We start from the raw sequence: 18,298 nt of genomic DNA on the forward strand, positions 1-18,298 counted from the left end.
AGCAGAGTTTTTCTAGAAATTAACAGGCTGATTCTAAAATTTCTACAGAAAGACAAAGAAACTAAAGAACTAGAATAGCTAAAACAATCTTTAAAAAGACATTAAGTCAGAGGATTCACACCATGTAATTTCAAGACTTAACCATAAAGTCAAAATAGGGTTGTGTTGGCAAAAAGACAGATACACAGATCAATGGAGCAGAATAGAAAGCACAGAAATAGACCCACACATATATAATTGATTTCTGACAAAGTTGTAAAGGCAATTAAACAGAATGTGGACAGTCTTTGCAATAAATGGTGCCAGAACTGGACATCTATATGCAAAAATAATAAATAAAACCAAGAACCTCAATTCATATCTAACACTACATATAAAAATTAACTTAAAATGGATCACAGACCCATAAATGCCTAAAACTGAAAGTTGTAAAAGAAGATATGAAAGGAACACTTTGAGACCTTGGGTTAGACAAACACAGTTTATATACCATAGCAAAAGCACAATTTAAAAAATATTTTTTACAAATTAGACTTTATCAAAGTAAAACATTTGCTCTTTAAAAGACACTGCTAAAAAATGAAAAGGCAAGCCACAGACTAGGAAAACAATATTTCTAAAACATGTATCTGACAAAGACTTCTATCTAGAGTAAAGAACACTTAAAACTCAATAAGACAACCCAAATAAAATTTAGACAAAAGGTCTGAACAAAGGTTTGACTTTAACAAAAGATATAAGAAAGGTCAGTATGAACATGAAAAGATGCTCAACAACATGAGTAATCAGTTATATGCAGATTAAAGCCACAATGCACACTCACTCAAAGGGCTAAAACTAAAATCTGACAATACCAGGTATTAAGGAGGATACAGAGCAACTGGAGTTCTCATGCCTTGCTGGTAGGGATATAAAATGATACAATCATTTTGGGAAACAACTTGGTAGTTTCTAATAGTAAATTTTTATTTAATATATGACTCACTCATTCCACTCCCAGGTATCTACCCAAGAGAAATGAAAATATATGTTTATCCAAAGACTTTTAAGCAGTTTTATTCACAACAGCAAAACAATGGAAACAACCCAAATGTCTAGAACAGGTGAATAAATAAACAAACTGATATGCTGGAATGCAGAAATATAATTGAATACTACCAAGCATAAAAAAAAGAATCACACTACTGATACATGCAAAATAAATGAACCTCAAAAACAACCTGTTGAGTTAAATAAGCTAAACAAAACACATACTGTATGATTCTATTTATATGAAATTCTAGAATGACAATGTTTGACTGGGGTCAAAGGTGGATTGGTGGGAAGTGATTGCAAAAGGGATCAAGGAAATTTTGGAGGGTGATAAAAATGATCTACATATGCATTGTCCGATATCATAGCCACTAGCCACATGTAGCCATTGAGCATCTGAAATATAGCTAAATTTCAGATATAAATTGAGGAGCTAAAATCTAAATTTAATTTAAATAAATTTAAGTTTAAAAATTGATACTTGATTCAGTTATTGGGAAACAGTTAAGTACGTTTAGAGAAACCTAAGTATGGGAATCTACTTTTTCAACTGTAAATTTTATGAAATCTAAATACAAATTAAGTAATGTAATGAAAATTTAGCATTGAATTCAGATGTTAATGTAAAATACACACTGGATTTTAAAGACTTAGTAGGAAAACATAATGCAAAATGGCTTAATAATATTTTTTATTGATTACATGTTGAATTGATTTATAATATACGGCATTAAATAAAACCCATTATTTTGTTTCTTTTAAACTTTTTACTGTGGCTACTACAAAATATAAAACTATGTATTGCCAACTGAAAGTTGTCACTTGCCATCTGCCTCTACAAGGATTAGGTCACTAACCACAGCAGTCGCTGACCTTCAACACACCCTGAAAGGAGTTCAGGGTGGAGATATCAGGAATGAGGCACACTGTGCTCCGGCAAGAACTGGCAGAACAGGCCTCCAGAGAGTTAGGTATTTTCAGAAGATTTTTTGTTGTTGTTGAAGTATAGTTGATTTACAATGTCGTGTTAGTTGCAGGTGTACAGCAAAGTGATTCAGCTCCATTATAGATTCTTTTCCATTACAGGTCATTACAAAATATCAAATATAGTTCCTTGTGCTATACATTAGGTCCTTGTTGTTTATCTATTTTATATATAGTAGTGCGTATGTGTTAATCCCAAACTCCTAATTTATCTCTCCTCCCAACCCTTTCCCCTTTGGTAACCGTAAGTTTGTTTTCTATGTCTGTGAGTCTATTTATGTTTTGTAAATAAGTTCATTTGTACCATTTTTTTAGATTCTACATATAAGTGACATCATATGATATTTGTCTTTCTCTGTCTGACTGACTTCACTTAGTATGATAATCTCTAGGTCCATCCATGTTGCTGCAAATGGCAATATTTTATTCTCTTTTATAGCTGAATAATATTTCATTGTATATATATATATATATATATATATATATATATATATATATATATATATATATATATATATATATACACAGCATCTTCTTTATCCATTCATCTGTTGATGGACACTTAAGTTACTTGCACGTCTTGGCTATTGTAAATAGTGCTGCTATGAACATTGGAGTGCATGTATCTTTTCAGATTACAGTTTTCCTCTTTTCTGGATATATGCCCAGGAGTGGGACTACTGGGTCATATGGTAACTCTATTTTTAGTTTTTTAAGGAACTTCCATACTGTTCTCCATAGTGGCTCCACCAATTTACATTCCTACTCACAGTGTAGGAGGGTTCCCTTTTCTCCACACCCTGTCTGCATTTATTATCTGTAGACTTCTTGATGATGGCCATGCTGACTGGTGTGAGCTGATGCCTCATTTTAGTTTTGACTTGCATTTCTCTAATAATAGCAATGTTGAACATCTTTTCATGTGCCTGTTGGCTATCTGTATGTCTTCTTTGGAAAAATGTCTATTTAGGTCTTCTGTCCAATTTCTGACTGGGTTTTTTTTTGATATTGAGCAGTATGAGCCGTTTGTATATTTTGCGAATTAAGCCCTTGTCTGTCACATCGTTTCCAAATATTTTCTCCCATTCCGGAGGTTGTCTTTTCATTTTATTTATGGTTTCCTTTGCTGTGCAAAAGCTTATATGTTTGATTAGGCCCCATTTGTTTATTTTTGCTTTTATTTCTTTTGCCTTGGGAGACTGACCTAAGAAAACATTGTTATGATTTATGTCAGAAATGTTTTGCCTATGTTCTCTTCCAGGAGTTTTACGGTGTTGTGTCTTATATTTAATTCTTTAAGCCATATTGAGTTTATTTTTGTGTATGGTGGAAGGGCAGGAGAAGATTTTATGAGCCTAATTTCTTGCAACCTCTCATATCTAGAAAAACAGTAAAATCATTAATCTGCTCCTCGTGACTAGCAGCAACCCTCTGCCGAAATGTGTGCTTGATGGCACGTATTCCCCTTCACCAAAATCATATATGTACTGACCTCCCCCTTTACCTCTTCAGAGCAGTTCCTCAGAGCTCTCAGAGAGGCTGTCTCCCAGGCTACAGTCCTCATTTTGCCCCAAATAAAACTTAACTCACAACTCTCATGTTGTGCATTCTTTTCAGTCGGCAGTATCTTGCATCTTCATTATGGTGAAAACAAAGGTATATACATTTGTCAAAATTAAAATTAGTGTTTGACTGCATATAAATTATGCCTCAATAAAGGTGATAAAACTATTAAATTGGGTTGTATTGGGTTGGCCAAAAAGTTCGTTCGGGTTTTCTGTAAGATGCTACAGAAAACCCGAACGAACTTTTTGGCCAACCCAATATATATGTACGTGTGATAATTTGTGCATATAAATGTATAAATGACTATCTTGTTGGTGACCTTTCCTTATCAATAATCAGAAACATAAAAAAAAAATTCTGTGGACATGCAAAATTAACTGTTCCTCTCAATAGTTAACACATTAAATTATATTACGGTTATTTAATGTTGGCCTCCATCACTAGCAACTGAGTTTCTTGAAGGCAGGAATCCTGTCTTGTTCATGTCCGTATAAGCCTAGCACTTAACACAGTAAGTTAACATAGCACTTTACCAATGTTTTAAGAACTGCTGAACTGTCCTAGCCAATTCATATATATAGTCTAATACCCACAAAGATCCCTGCAAATTTGGCATTATTACTCCCATTTTTCATATGAAAAAAGTGAGGGTCAGAGGACAGAAAGCTTAGAGTAACTCACCAAATATCCAGAACTAGTAAGTGAAAGAACTATGTTCCAAACCCACATTTGCCTCAACTCCAAAGCCCATTCTTCCACACTACACCATACTGCCACCTCTCCAGGTGGCCATTTCATAACTGTTTGATGAACGCCTAAATCAAAATAAAGATTAGTATTTAGGGGCAATGGAAGCACAGAAATTTTCCTGAACTTCTAGTGTTACAGCTTTATGGTCTTTGAATGGGTTCCCTTGAGACAGAGAGGAACTTGGCAGCTCTTGCTAGAAGATCAGGAAGGATGAATCTAGTAGGAAAAAAAAAATTCCCTCCCAATTAAACTTTCCATTTGGGAGTCTGAAGAAGAAAAATAACACAGAACAAAGAGCATAGGAAAGAGAAAAAAAGAAATGCTGAATCTGCTAATATAGTTAATTAATGTGAAAGAATTAATCTAACAGTAACTTCAGCATTCAAAAATGAAAAGTTAGGAGATCCTACAAAGGTACAGTTTCTAAGTCTTTTGGAGCTCCTTTTTAATTAGGCTCCCAGAATCTCAGCATTCCTGTTTGAATAATCCATATTACTGGTTATTTATTCAGCTCCCCACTGCTGCACATTTACAAGCCATATGCTACAGGAATACATCACCTCATATTTGCACTCAAATATCCAAAGACACTGGCAGTTCAGACCTTTAAGAAGCTTAGAGAAAAGTCCCTGCAGAGTATAGTTTTAAGGTTAGAAGGTCCAGGAAGCCAAATGCATCTTCTTTATATGCTATTTGCTTGAGAGAAGGTGGGTCATTTCAACAAAAGGACAGGCAATTAGAAGGGTAAAGGAGATAAATAAACAAAAGACTCAAGAGAGTAAAGCTAGCAAAAATCAGCTGAACACTAAAGGCCTCTGAATAATTCCAATGCCCCTCTCTGCACTTTAAAATAAATTTTTAAAAACAGTTCCACAAAGGAAGATTCTTCAATCAATCTAAGGTCTGGTACACACTGGACAAACCAAGAGGTCTACTGTGCCACTGGGCCTACACAAGCCTTTAAAGAGGAGAGGTTTTAGTAACATACACCTTGATAATCTTAAATACAAAAATAGTTTAAACACAAAAATTTGTAGAATTTGTCATTGGAGAATTTTTTATAACAACAAAACATTGGAAATACCCTCAATATCAATAACAAAGGAAGACTAAGTTATATTCCCTTCGAGTCCATTATTCAGTTATTGAAAACTCTCATGAAGGTTATGTCAAAACATGGGAAACAGCATGTTAAGTTCAAACAAACAAACAAAAAAAAGTATAGAAAATTACATGTGTGGTAGGCCTAAAAAGCTGTTAAAAAGAAAAAAATTATGGGAAAAAAGACTACAAGGAATATGCATCCAAAGTTGGGCTGTGTTCAAGTGACAGAGCTGTTTTTTAGCTTCTTGGAGGCAGGAATCCTGTCCTCCAATTCTGTACAAGCCAAGCACTTAACATAGTACCTTATCAGTCCTACTACTAACGGTAGTTTTGCATGTCTATATTCTAAGCTATCAAATTTATTAAAACTTTTTTTCCATGAAATAAATTAACAGAATTTTCAGTGTACCTGAATATGTTTCAAGACAGCAGACTCTGGCTCAATTTCATAAAGAATAATCCCATGATTAGAGTCTCTAGCATCTCTCAACTGAAAAAACTGACCATTGATACTACAACCCCTTCTCTGGTTACCCCTTCACACCATTTCTCTATTTCCCTTCCAAGCCAGATTTCTCAAAAGAGTTATCCATAACAAGCTATCTCCCATTTACTTCCAACTTTAGGATTCTGTGAATTATACTAACATGATATTTACTATAAATATTTTAAGAAATTAAAGCATAAATAATAAGATATACAAGGAAAGTACTATAAAGAAAAGTTCTAGAACTGTCTTGCACATTTTCATATCTCCTATGCTAGCCACACAGCACATGCACAATGCATTATTGAAAATGACACATAATGAAAAATATGTATAAGTGAAAAATATGAATTATATTCTGCTGTCAATAATAAAAATATGGACAAACATATGGCACAGACAAGTCTATGTGGAATATAAAGAAAACTGGGCTAAGTTTAGAAATTAACATAGGATATGCTGAGAAGTTAACGACTAGATTTCCCAAAACCAACACACTATAAGGAGGAGCAAAAAAAACATTTCCCTTTGATGGAGTGGTCCTATTACCAAATGACACACAAATGACATAGGGCACAGACTGAAATATACTTTTTATTCATCCAATCTAACTTTAGAAAAGACCATACACACACTTGAAGACTTTACTGTTTTATATATCTAGGAAACTCAATGGAATAAAAGACCATAGCTACATGTTCTTGAATCCAGGCTAACAGTGAGGAGTTGGGCAAAAAAAGATGGAGAGCTAGGAGATAACAGGAGATAAGAAGCATACCTTAGCATGAGATTCATCAGTTGAAGACCCTCACCCTTCAGGAAGCGCTCACGATTGGAACTGAGCATTAGGCAGGAACAGAGTGAATCAAACAGATTCTCCATCATCTCCTGCTCCTCGGCTGTGCTAGGATTGTGTCTTTTAAACACCTGTCAAGTAAAGATATCAGAAAGCACAGAACCATAAGAGAATGCCTTTTCATCAACCAGCACTCAACAGTTTCCAAAGCCTATCTACTCCAAAAACCCTATAACTGAGGAAACAGAAGCTTACCAAACAAAATTCTCATCAGTTTCCATTATAGAGAAACTGGGCTTTCTGATGCACAGGTTAAATAAATGGCTATCAGTTCATGCAAAAAGCCAGAACACTCAACTGACCACTGAGTCCATGAATAACTGACAGCGCCAAGGAGGCAATTTAACAAAAACCAACAAAACCTTTTCATTGTGAAATAAATTAACATGTAGAAAACTCTATAAAAGACAAGTATAGCTAAATGAATAAAGTGAACACCCCTGAAACCAGCATCCAGATCAAGAAACAACTTTGCCAGCTACCCCCCAAAGCCCTCCACTTGCCCTACCCAACCACATTTCTTTCCCTTCTAAAAGAAACCACAGTCCTGAAGGGCAAATCTTGGCTCAACATAAGGAACAGTTTCCTAACCATCAGGGCTACTGAACTGCCTCATAGACTAGTTGTGGCTCTAAATCATGGGAACAGCGAAAAGCAGTTTTATCTTTGCCAGAAATATATGGCATGTTAAGAGGAAAGTCTTTTAACAGTGTATGCATACCCATACAGTCTACTACAAAATGATCAATAATCTTGCGGGAACAGGACTAAGCACTTTCCCAGAATTGGGAACAGATTCACGTTTCAAAGCTCTATTTTTTGGGGTGGAGGCCAAGCCACTGAGGCTGCTGGCACCAAGACGAAAGCTGTATGCAAACTGACATCTCAGACACTCCCAACACTCTTAAGATTTTATCCAAATGATCTATTTTCAGTCCTGGTTTTGGAATAGCACAGATGAGATCTGTTAGAAAAAAAATCTTAACAGTATTTTCAGAATGCCAGCAGAACAACATTTCAACAGGATTTACATTTCTTACAACGAGCAAAATGGCAATTTCTATTTTCCAGCCTCCAGTGCCACATCCTTCCCTATCCTCCTCTCTGACCTCTATCCCATTGTACTCCTGAAGCTTATCTGGATCCTAAATGAATAGACTCCAATTTAGTGGCAGACTGACAGGAAAGCAAGTGAATAATCTTGGGAGTGGGTCAACTAAAAATAATTTGGCATTCTTGGCTCAAGAATATACACTAAAGCAGGAAGCACACCTCTTTTGTATCGATAAATATCAGAAGACTGAGAAAGTCCACACCAGATACACAGTGATATCTGGTCATAAAGAGCAAATGACTAAGAAAAGGAGGCAAACCATGTACCTCCAATGTGACCTCAAACCTGCCAACACACTCCATATGGCTTGCATCACATGGCTTATTCCTTCCAACAATTTCCAGCTCCACCTCCCATTTAAAGCAAGCCATGTATCTTCACGGCAGACAGGAAGCATAAGAATTACTCACGGATAACTGCTGAAGAAGCACATCGATTCCATCCAGTTCCCCAAGCAATTCCCTGTTCTCTAAAAGGGGAAAAAAATAGAAGGAGAAAAAAAAAAATGAAGCTAACTGTCAGATTTTACAGCCGTCTAACACTGATACATCAGCAAGCAAAATCAATACAGCTTGACAGAGTACAAAAGCTGCAGAGAGCGAGAGGGAGAGCAAGGGGATGCCAAAGGCAAGAGAGCTTGCTGTCATGATCTGAAACAAGCCTGGCTCCTATCCTAACAGAATATCAATACCGAGAGGGAGCCTTACCATCATTGTCCTGGAGCAATATGGCCAGCACTTCACTACAATACAGTTTGTTGGCATCAAAAGGCATCTTTGCCTGTTGGGAAATAGGAAAAATGAGAAAAACGTTAAGGGGCCTTGCTTCCTTCCCCAGGACAAATTTTTTCACAAGTACTAGGATCCGAGTTAGAGAGAAGTAGAAGTTAGAAAGGGAAAGGGCAGGTTAAGGGTAAAAAAAAGTCTGCCTCTGCTCTCAAGAGACCAGACTCAAGCACTGCATAGTAAAACCATAAACAGTAGATGTACACAACAGCTCTCACACTCCTAAAGCCCAGGTGCAAATGTCACCTCCTCTGTGAAGCCTTCCCAAATTCCCCATTTTGAGTCTAGGGACTATTGTCTAGCACATAATACATACTCAAATGTGAACTAGATAAATGATTGAAAGTTTTGAACATTTAAGACTAAAATCCATCATGAAGCTTCATTCACAAGTTACAATCATAAAATTAGGCTGTAAATTAGCTGATAGATGATCAGAGAAGCTGAAAAGAAAGCAAGCTCTTGTTTTGATTAGTTGAATGTCTTTATAACAAAGTAGTTCCTTTCGGATTTTTTTTTAAATGCTTAAAATTTAATTTGAAATCATAAACCTATCTGCTCGTGGGCCATAATCTGCCTACTGTTTAAAAAGGAAACCACATTAAATATGCAGAAATGTGTTAATATTTTAATACCCAAATTACTACCCACAATTCTTTCCCTGCTGCATGCTCTGCTACTTGGAGTTGCAGAGGGGACACATCTACTGCAGAGCCTATTTTTCATGGTCATCCACATTGTTGCCCCAGTAGTGAGACTCAAGTGCCTCATCATTTACAATGCCCTTTGGATAAAGGTACACAGAGAGGAGCGCAAGCCTCATCGATGTGTTTTTATTTACCGCACCCTTGATCCTTAAAATGCAGCCACGAAGACCACGACTGTTAATCAGCAGCAGCCTTGCTACCCATCCAGGTTTTTGAACTAACAAATAATTACTGTGCCTGGAAAGGACAGGGGAAGTGTTTATACTGAAGCTAACACCTCCATCCCCTTAGCGCCATTCTCAGCTCTGTTTGGACACTGATTCTGCACTTAAGAAGGAAGAGTGGCCCCTAATGAAGCAACACCCAGCATCTTTTCAGTTCTCTCTGCATGTCTTCCCCATCAAGCCTAAGTGCACCCCATAGGGTTTCAGAAGGCTGACCAGGTATGACCCATCTTAGGTTAAAAGATCTGTAAATACAAGGTCTTATGTGTGCTGACTGCAAGTTATGCTCCCTGGGCAAGCTTCAGGCCTTGTTTCAAGAAATTCAGTACAACAGCCAGGGTTTAAATGCAATCTGTGGCGTTTTTCACTTTAAGAAAAACAGTTTTATACAAATCAAAATACAAAAGTGAAAAGCCAAGGGGTGAGCATGTCTATCAGAATGAAGGATTCGCTAATAAAATCACTTACTCAAATGATTTAAATTCAAGTATTGCTAGTTTAAATTATTTAAGCCACACCAACTTATATGCAGCTTTTTAAGGGTCAGGATTCTTGTTGCAAACAAGATACACTCAACTGAAAGAAGCCAAAAGACATCAGGCCACTAGAGCAATAGCCTTTCTGTGGTTCCAATGCCTCTGGTCTTTCATTTGATTTTATAAACTCCTGTCTCTAAGGTAGGAGAGAGGTTTCCCCTTTTTTTCCAACAAATATTTATTGGGCACCTGCTATATGCAAGACACAAAATTGAACGTGATAGCAAACAGGCGAATTTGAAATGAAACTGGTCCATTGTTACGTCATTTAAAAAATTACACTGAAATAAAGTTAATTTTATCAAGTAATACATTTACGTTAAAAAAAAAAAAAGGACATGAACCTGGGATGAGACATACCTAGATTTAACTCATAAGCATGTACTACCTATGTGACACTAAGTCTGCAGTTCCCAAACTGTGTGCCAAGGTACCTGGGACATCATATTGAATTCACAGGGGATTGCAAGGATTTACAGGATTTCCAAGGAAAGCACAGTGACATCTCACATCTGCTGATTACTGAGCATGTTAACCACTAGCTTCAGGTACATTTCTTTTTTTTTTTTTTTCTTAACATCTTTATTAGAGTATAATCGCTTTACAATGGTGTGTCAGTTTCTGCTTTATAACAAAGTGAATCAGTTATACATATACGTAGGTCCCCATATCTCTTCCCTCTTGCATCTCCCTCCCTCCCACCCTCCCTATCCCACCCCTCTAGGTGGTCACAAAGCACCGAGCTAATCTCCCTGTGCTATGCGGCTGCTTCCCACTAGCTATCTATTTTACATTTGGTAGTGTATATATGTCCATGCCACTCTCTCATTTTGTCCCAGCTTACCCTTCCCCCTCCCCATATCCTCAAGTCCATTCTCTAGTAGGTCTGCGTCTTTATTCCCGTCTAGCCCCTAGGTTCTTCTGACCATTTTCTTTTTTTTTTTCAGATTCCATATATATGTGTTAGCATATGGTATTTGTTTTTCTCTTTCTGACTTACTTCACTCTGTATGACAGTCTCTAGGTCCATCCACCTCACTACAAATAACTCAGTTTCGTTCCTTTTTATGGCCGAGTAATATTCCATTGTATATATGTGCCACATCTTTATCCATTCCTCTGTTGATGGACACTTAGGTTGCTTCCATGTCCTGGCTATTGTAAATAGAGCTGCAATGAACATTTTGGTACATGTCTCTTTTTGAATTATGTACATTTCTTTTGATGACATCTTTTCTTTGTGAAGCTGGGTTTGGGTGGTTGCTGTGATAAAAGAACTATGTGAAAATCAATGTGGAACAGGAATGAAGATGGTTGTGTTCCATCTGATTCCAAGGTTTTAGAAGTTGTGTAGTACAACTACACAAGAGGCACACACATCTACTGGTAAGTAATTGTGGTAGTTAAGAATGAAATAAAAAATATATTTTATTTTAATTCATGCATATTATTTTTTTGAACGGCTACTAAAGTCTTAGGACATAAATATGTATTAAATTTGTTTGGACCTAACTACTTTAAATGGGACTGGTAGGTCCTTTTTGGCATAGAACCCTGTAAAAACAAAATTACTGAGATACTGATGGCACCATAAATTAAGAATGTTCATCTATGACTGAAGTAACATTTCCTGGTCTCAAGTTTCTTTATCTGTAAAATGGAAACAATAAAATAACATCTTCTTTGGAGAGTTACTCTGAGAATTAAATAATATGGAAGTACCTAATACATAATAGTTGCTGTAAGTTTTTCTGATGATTGGGATCAGAAATATCCAGGTTAGAATCTCAGTTCTAACAGTTACCAGCTATGTGATCTTGGCCAAACTACTCTGCCCCTCTAACCTGATTGATATCTCTTATGTTGAGTGAAACTGGGCTAGATGGGAAAGCAGGAGACTAATCTTTCATGCCTAGCCAAAAACAAAAGTCACCAAGGAAGTTTTATTTCTGTTTAGATCTCAGCCAGAGATGACAGCCTCCAAGCTTGCAAAATACCAAACTGCCAAATTACAAGGACATTTAGTCAAAATCAGGAGGAAGGAGAATTCATTTAGCAGGTATAGTCTCTTGGATTTTGCAAAGTTAGTCAATGGGAGTTGGAGCTTTGGGGGCTCTCTTCTATCCAGGAGCCTGGTGATCCTAAATCTTTCAGCTGTCAGAGTAATTACAGAGTCAAGCATAGGTTTGTACTCAGCATGTACTGGCCTTGAATAAAATTAAACTTCACCTTTTTGGGAGCTGCTGCTTTTTTGGAAAGTACAAGACATTTATGCTACCACCCACAGCCAGAAGCTGCAGATTATTTCTGCAGCTCACCTCTGGTACCTGGAACACATGGGGCAGGTTCAGACACAGCTACAGCCCTGGACAATAGTCAAAGCAGATTGTGCCCTACAAAAATCCCATCTCCTGGTCATAAGAGGCTACAGACTTAGCATCAACCAGTTGTACATGTAGTATAACATAGCCAATTCTCAATTCATTAGCTCAAACGCCAAACATTGCAACTGTTTTTGAAGCAATGATTTAATTGGGAAACAAAAAGGAATCTCAATTTTGTTTCTTTGGAAAAGAAAAAAGTTTTGGTGTTATTTTCAATAGTACACGATATCCTAATAAGTTTGTATTCCCCATTAAAAAGTGAACTATGGTGCAGTGTCTCTCATACTACTGTTATCTGCTTACCTGTTAAACCATTTAATGTAATCCTCCGCAATGGGTTTTATCCTTATTAGCAGCACAAATGAGTGAGGTTTCATTTAGTGAATGAAGAAATCCACGAGTATCTCTGTATACTGCTAGGCTACCAGTACATAAAGGAGACTCACCAACGTGCCACTCACTTAGTTACTCAAGGACTACTGAATAAACAGGGGATGATCAGTTAAATAGCAGGGTTTTATCAAGCAATGTAAACATAAGCACTCTAGGATGGGGGTTCTCAGACTTCAGCATGCATCAGAATCACCTGGAGGGCTCGTTAAAACACAGATTGCTGGCTCCACCCCAAGCTGGGCAGATTTAATGAGTCTGGGGTGGGTTCAAGAATTTGCATTTCCAACAAGTTGCCGGGTAATTTTGATGCTCCCCATTGGGAACCACACCCTGAGAACAATCGGGGAGGAGATGCACATATGATGGAGTCCCAGTCCTTGCTCTTAAGGAGTTTAAGGACATTGGGAGAAAGACAAGGAGCACACATGAAAAGAGGAAAGTCTGCCAGGTGATGAAGAAAAGATGTTCCGTGAGCGTAAGGGTCACACAGTTATAGGCGTATGTTACAACCCAGATCTGCTAACTCCCAGAAGAGAACCAGTAGAAAAAAAATAAAATGATCGATATTCAGAAAAGAAAGAGGGCAATATGGGCTGGGGGCAAAGTAGTGCTATGGAAAGGGTGCATGAAGAAAGTCTGGAGGCTTGGGTTTTAATTCTAGCTCTATCTCTAACTAGCTGCATGAATTTGGGCAAGGCACTTAATCTCTACAGGTCTTGATTTTTAATTTTTTATCTACAACAGAACTTATAAAATTCCTTTCAGTTCAAAAAATGATGGAGGCAATGTGGAAGAGTAGGGATTTAAGTTGGTTAATGAAGGTGGTGTGTAATTTAGAATTACATAGGCAGGAGTCATTCCTGGGGGAGGGGGGAACATGAACAAAGACAGACACAGAGGTCAACACTGTTGACCCTTGTTGACCTTTGCAAAGGGGGTAGGTACAAGAGATGTCTGAACAGGAATAAGGCCAGTGTTTCAAAACTGAGAAATGAAAGGAAAAAGGGAAGAAAAGAAAGATCAGGCCACGTTAAAGGGCCTTGAAAAGTAGGCAGAGATGGTGGGATCTGATGCAGAGGGCAGTAGCATCACTCTAGGAAGGTTCTTGACCAGGGAATGGCATAATGAAAAGGGAGTTTTAAATTAGTTTGGGAGCAGTGCGGAACAAAAATGCTCACACTTCTAGAGACCAGTGGATCTTAGTGAGGGTTGTACATTTATAATCACAGGTGGAACTTCTCTAAAATACACCAAAGACAGAGGCTTGAGACAGTAAGTCTGGGAATCTGTATTTTTAAAAGTTCCACGGGTGAAAGTAAGGATCTGGGTCCAGCACTCATTCTGATTCACCATGACATTTATGATGGTGAAGATTAAAATAAGCACTTTCCTAGATTATGAGAAATAAGAGAAAGGCATTGGTTTTAAAGACAGGCCTTCTTACTGGCCTCGCCCTTAAGCAGAACCTTCTTTCATTAATGTTCTGGGCAGCACAGGATTTTTCTAAGGGCATTTGCTTACTAGTAAAATAACCAAATAGCATTTTAATGTTTAGATACCCCAAAACCTTGAAAAACTGTTTCAGAGACAGCAACAAGGCTATTTATGCCTTGAGGATTGCGTAAACACTATGCCTAAAAGGCAAGAGTCAAAAGATTGCAAGACTACCAAATGGACCTCTTTATTACTCTCGTAAGGGTAATGGAATCCAAGCCAAACACCCAAAGGTCTTGATTTCCCTTCCTGTTACTAATTCAAAAAAAGACTGGCAAGTTTAAACACCTTTCAAAAGGCAGAAGAGGCTTTACATTCTGGTTTAATGAAGAACCCCTGATTCAGTATCAAGTCTCAAGTAACTGGGAAAAATTGGTCCTGATTTCAAAAAGACAAAAACTATTGGATTATTTTGTATATTTTAAGGTTAAGGCCCCAACCTATGGCCACCCCATCAACAACTCAGGTCTCTGCCATCTATCCTACCCCCTTAACTCCGTGTTTTACTTTCCTCTCCCCTACTCCTCACCCCCCAAATGTCTCAAGGCTTTGGAGAATAAAGATTTGTTGAATATTGAGGAAAGAAGAAACTGAGGGAGATGTGAAGGTAATTACATGGGGAAACCAAACGACATCAAAACTCATGAGAGGAAGTCAAAAGGAAGCTGCAAAAATGACAATGAATGAATTAACCAGACCTGATTTTTCCTGAAAGGAAAGGCGAGGGTGAGGGTGTGTGTGTGGGTAGGAAGTTGCAGTCTACTGAACTATGCATTAAGTTTATACTCTGCCAGCAAATGTGCCCATACCCACTGATGATAATATACAGCAGGCTAGCTGAATATCCTCAAGTCATGTTATATAAGTCTATGTTACAGATTTAATGGGAACAAAGGATTAAATAAGAAGGATTGGGGAAGACCTAGACCGTCAGAGAGGGAGGGAACCGTGGGGGCATATGATATCTTAGGCAGAATCTTCTTCCTTAGCCTTACCAAGACAGTGGGGGACAAATCGGACCTGATGCACCTCAGACTTTCTGCATCTCTATGACACTCCGAAGCACAGCAAGGCCAGGACTACTTAAAGAATCATACCAGCTACAAACACGTCTTCCTGTTTCTCACTGAAAAGCTGGGAACCCTTGCTTGCCGAGATTATTTTAGTAGCACACAGGCAGTTCCAAACTGCCTTCCATCATACCTCTTGTTAACACTATCCTGAGAGAAGCTCTTACCTCTCCCTTTCCTCATTTACTCTCTGTGACAGCACTAAATGTTAAAAAGATGGTCAAAAGGACTATGATTAGAAGGAAAGAGGATGAATAATCCAACAGAAATATGAACAAAGGATATAAATAGGAAGCTAAAAGAGATGAATACAAATGGCTAATAAACAACTGAAAGCCAATACACTGTCCTCGATTTTAAAATTCCAAATTAGAATGAAATACCCGTTTTCTCTTACCAGATTAACAAAATTTTAAGTTTGGTAATACCCAATGTAGGTAAGGGAAACAGACCCTCTCAACTGTTAGATTTTGCAATATCTACCAAAAATGTTAATGTACATACCCTTTGACCTATCAATTCTATTTCTAGGAACTTATCCTACAAATAAACTAACACTAGCGTTCAAGGAAAAGAAAATGTGCGTGTGTACATGGGGATATTCACTGCAGCATTGTTTTAACAGTGAAAAACTATTATAAACAGGGGAATGGTTAAATTGACTTTGGTACAACCGTAAAATGGAATACTAGGCAGCCATTAGTTCAGCGAAAAGATCAACTTGCAAAAGAAAATAATGTATAATTCTATTTGTGAAACACACACAAACACACACACACTCACATACTCCTATTTACACAGAAAATTTCTGGAAGGATAGATAAAATATTGTTAACAGAGGCTGTCTCAGAGCAGTGGAACTAGAAGGAATCAGCAGAGGAGAACTTTTATCTTCAGTATAAACCTTCTGTACCACATGAATTTCTGTTGACACCATGTTTATATTATTTTCAGGGGCATTAAAGGGTACTTCTAAAACAAACAAAAGAAGAGAAGCAAAGAAAGAGGCAAGAGTTGCCAAAAGATTCCCAAACTAGATCACATAGCCTAGGAATAACAATCTGTGCCGATGACCCAGCATGAGCTGTGCCCAGAGCAAAGAGAGGTTTGAGCTACAGTCCCACAAAGCCAAACTTACCTTCAGCCTCTTCAGCAGCCACTGCAGAAGACCCTGCTGGGCAGCCTCTGTGCACATCTCAGGCCGGAACTCGGCCATGTTCTCCACAATAGCTGAAGGGAGACAGACAACAGTAATTTGGGAGGGCAACTTTGTTTCCATCTTCAACAAACTTGCTTCCCATGACAGACATTTTATTCCTCTTCCCACTTCCCTGTATTCCTCCCAGCCAGATGCTGTGTTGTCATTTTCAGATTAACCAGGGAGATGCTATGGTTTTTTTTTTTTCTTCAAGTTATGTTACAAGTAAAACTCATAACTGAATGTGATGGAATTCACTAAAGGAATAGTGAAAGATTTTCTGTGTTAACAGGGAACAACACTACAGCAGAACACACAAAGGTGTGAATATCTGCCTAAGAAGGCCCTCTTAATCTCACTGTACTAGAGTCCCTGAGACCTGTGACTAAAGAAACAGGGGGCAAGGCAGAAGCCTTAAGGAAAAACCAGGGGATGAATTCAGTGCCTCTTCCTCTCCTGATTCATCCATTTTCAGATCTCTTTCTCTGGATACTGCAAGGGAAGCAAGCATGATCTTAACTGAACAAAATAATGTGCACAGAGGGGAAAGACCACGCTGGCAGAGGTAACCGTCAGGTGCTCAGAAGCAAGTATAATTGGTCCTACTATCTCCTACAACAACCAAATTGCTGTTTAATGGAAAAATTTTAAATGAGGAGGCAAAAAAAAAGTGTATGATTATGATGCTAAAAAAAGGACATTAAAAAAAAAACCCCAAACCTATAGTCTCATTCTATTGCATCCAGTGCTTTCCTTCCTTCAGGGGCTCATCTGGTCCCCATCCCAGGATATGTTATTATCTATCATAAAGCAGATCGGAGTTCTGTGCTCTTTAAGCACAACGCCCAGCGGGTCTGAGTCTTGAAGAGAAAGGGCTGAAGAAAGCACTACACCTCCTATCTGCTTCCTCACTCACGCCAGCCTCGCCAATGGCAAGTTAAAGAATGACCAGGCAGCCCCTCAGGGAGTGGATACAAAGCTGTGGGAGCAGAGTAGCAACGAGACCCCTGAGAGATGAAGATCATTTTAATAGCTTAATTACTTTCTCACATTTTCTAAGAAATCAGCTCATTCATTTTAATCTCCAATGCTTTTATCTTATTCTGCTTACAGTTTATATGGCTTTCTACTGTCCACTAGGATAAAATCCAAACATCCTGCAAGGGTTTAGAAGGTCTTCCATAATCTGGACAAACTTACTCCTCCGGTCCCATCTCCCACCATACCTACCTCGCACTGCCACAGTACATTTCTAGTCTTCCCCCAAAGCCCTTGCCCATTCATGGCTTTACAAATGATACTGCCTTGCCCGTCCCACATTTCTCCGTCAAAATGCCCCTGTCAGGACTTTCCTGGTGGCGCAGTGGTTCAGAATCTGCCTGCTGGGCTTCCCTGGTGGCGCAGTCGTTAAGAATCTGCCTGCCAATGCAGGGAATACAGGTTCAAGCCCTGGCCTGGGAAGATCCCACATGCCACGGAGGAACTAAGCATGTGCGCCACAACTACTGAGCCCGCATGCCACAACTACTGAGCCCGCGTGCCACAACTATTGAAGCCCGTGTGCCACAACTACTGAAGCCCGTGCACCTAGAGCCCCTGCTCCTCAACAAGAGA

General features: G+C 38.3%; 1 protein-coding gene across 1 annotated transcript in view; it reads right to left on the minus strand.

The window, feature by feature from the left end:
- Positions 1-18,298, minus strand: part of CTNNBL1 (catenin beta like 1) — a 164,111-nt gene that overhangs the window by 83,012 nt on the left and 62,801 nt on the right. The window contains exons 7-10 of the mRNA XM_068565617.1: positions 16,625-16,716; positions 8,601-8,673; positions 8,304-8,362; positions 6,702-6,850 (exon numbers count right to left, since the gene is read on the minus strand). Coding sequence (XP_068421718.1) covers positions 6,702-6,850; positions 8,304-8,362; positions 8,601-8,673; positions 16,625-16,716 — 373 coding nt within the window. The remainder of the gene's footprint in view (positions 1-6,701; positions 6,851-8,303; positions 8,363-8,600; positions 8,674-16,624; positions 16,717-18,298) is intronic.

The sequence above is a fragment of the Eschrichtius robustus genome, chromosome 16 (genome assembly GCF_028021215.1).
Source record: "Eschrichtius robustus isolate mEscRob2 chromosome 16, mEscRob2.pri, whole genome shotgun sequence".
In the NCBI taxonomy this organism is placed as follows: domain Eukaryota; kingdom Metazoa; phylum Chordata; class Mammalia; order Artiodactyla; family Eschrichtiidae; genus Eschrichtius; species Eschrichtius robustus.